The following is a 435-nucleotide window of genomic DNA, read 5'->3' on the forward strand; positions in this document are numbered from 1 at the left end:
ATGACAGAGGAAAGTGCTTCAGCCACATTCCTGGACGGAACAAGGGGTGTGGGGAAAATGTAATCCCTTTGGGAGCCAGACAAGCGAGAGATTTATAGAGGGGCAGGCAGACATAAACAAGGATGCACAGCAGGACCTGGGCCGTGCCGCAGCACCCCTGGGGGCAGCTGAGAGGCAGGGATGGAGGGAGGCAGGGCCAGAGCTCACCTTGGTGGCGGTGAAGACGATGATGTGCTGGACATCCCTCCAGGTGAGGCAGGGCCGTACCTGCAGCATCAGTGCGATCATCCCGGCCGCAAGAGGAGCGGCAGCCGAGGTGCCGGTGTGTCCCTCCGTGCAGCCCGTGCCCTTCTGCAGGTCCCAGTCTGTGGTCACCTGCGGAGAGAGCAGAGATGCCTCCTGTCAGGACACTGCTCCCATGCGGCGTGGCTGGGA

General features: G+C 62.1%; 1 protein-coding gene across 1 annotated transcript in view; it reads right to left on the minus strand.

The window, feature by feature from the left end:
- The window catches only part of PCSK7 (proprotein convertase subtilisin/kexin type 7), a gene marked incomplete at both ends in the record, with an annotated part of 11,394 nt that overhangs the window by 4,145 nt on the left and 6,814 nt on the right, over window positions 1–435 (minus strand). The window contains one exon of the mRNA XM_010010896.1: window positions 208–375. Within this exon, the coding sequence (XP_010009198.1) occupies window positions 208–375 (168 nt within the window). The remainder of the gene's footprint in view (window positions 1–207; window positions 376–435) is intronic.

The sequence above is a fragment of the Nestor notabilis genome, unplaced genomic scaffold, assembly GCF_000696875.1.
Source record: "Nestor notabilis isolate BGI_N333 unplaced genomic scaffold, ASM69687v1 scaffold22203, whole genome shotgun sequence".
Lineage (NCBI taxonomy): Eukaryota > Metazoa > Chordata > Aves > Psittaciformes > Psittacidae > Nestor > Nestor notabilis.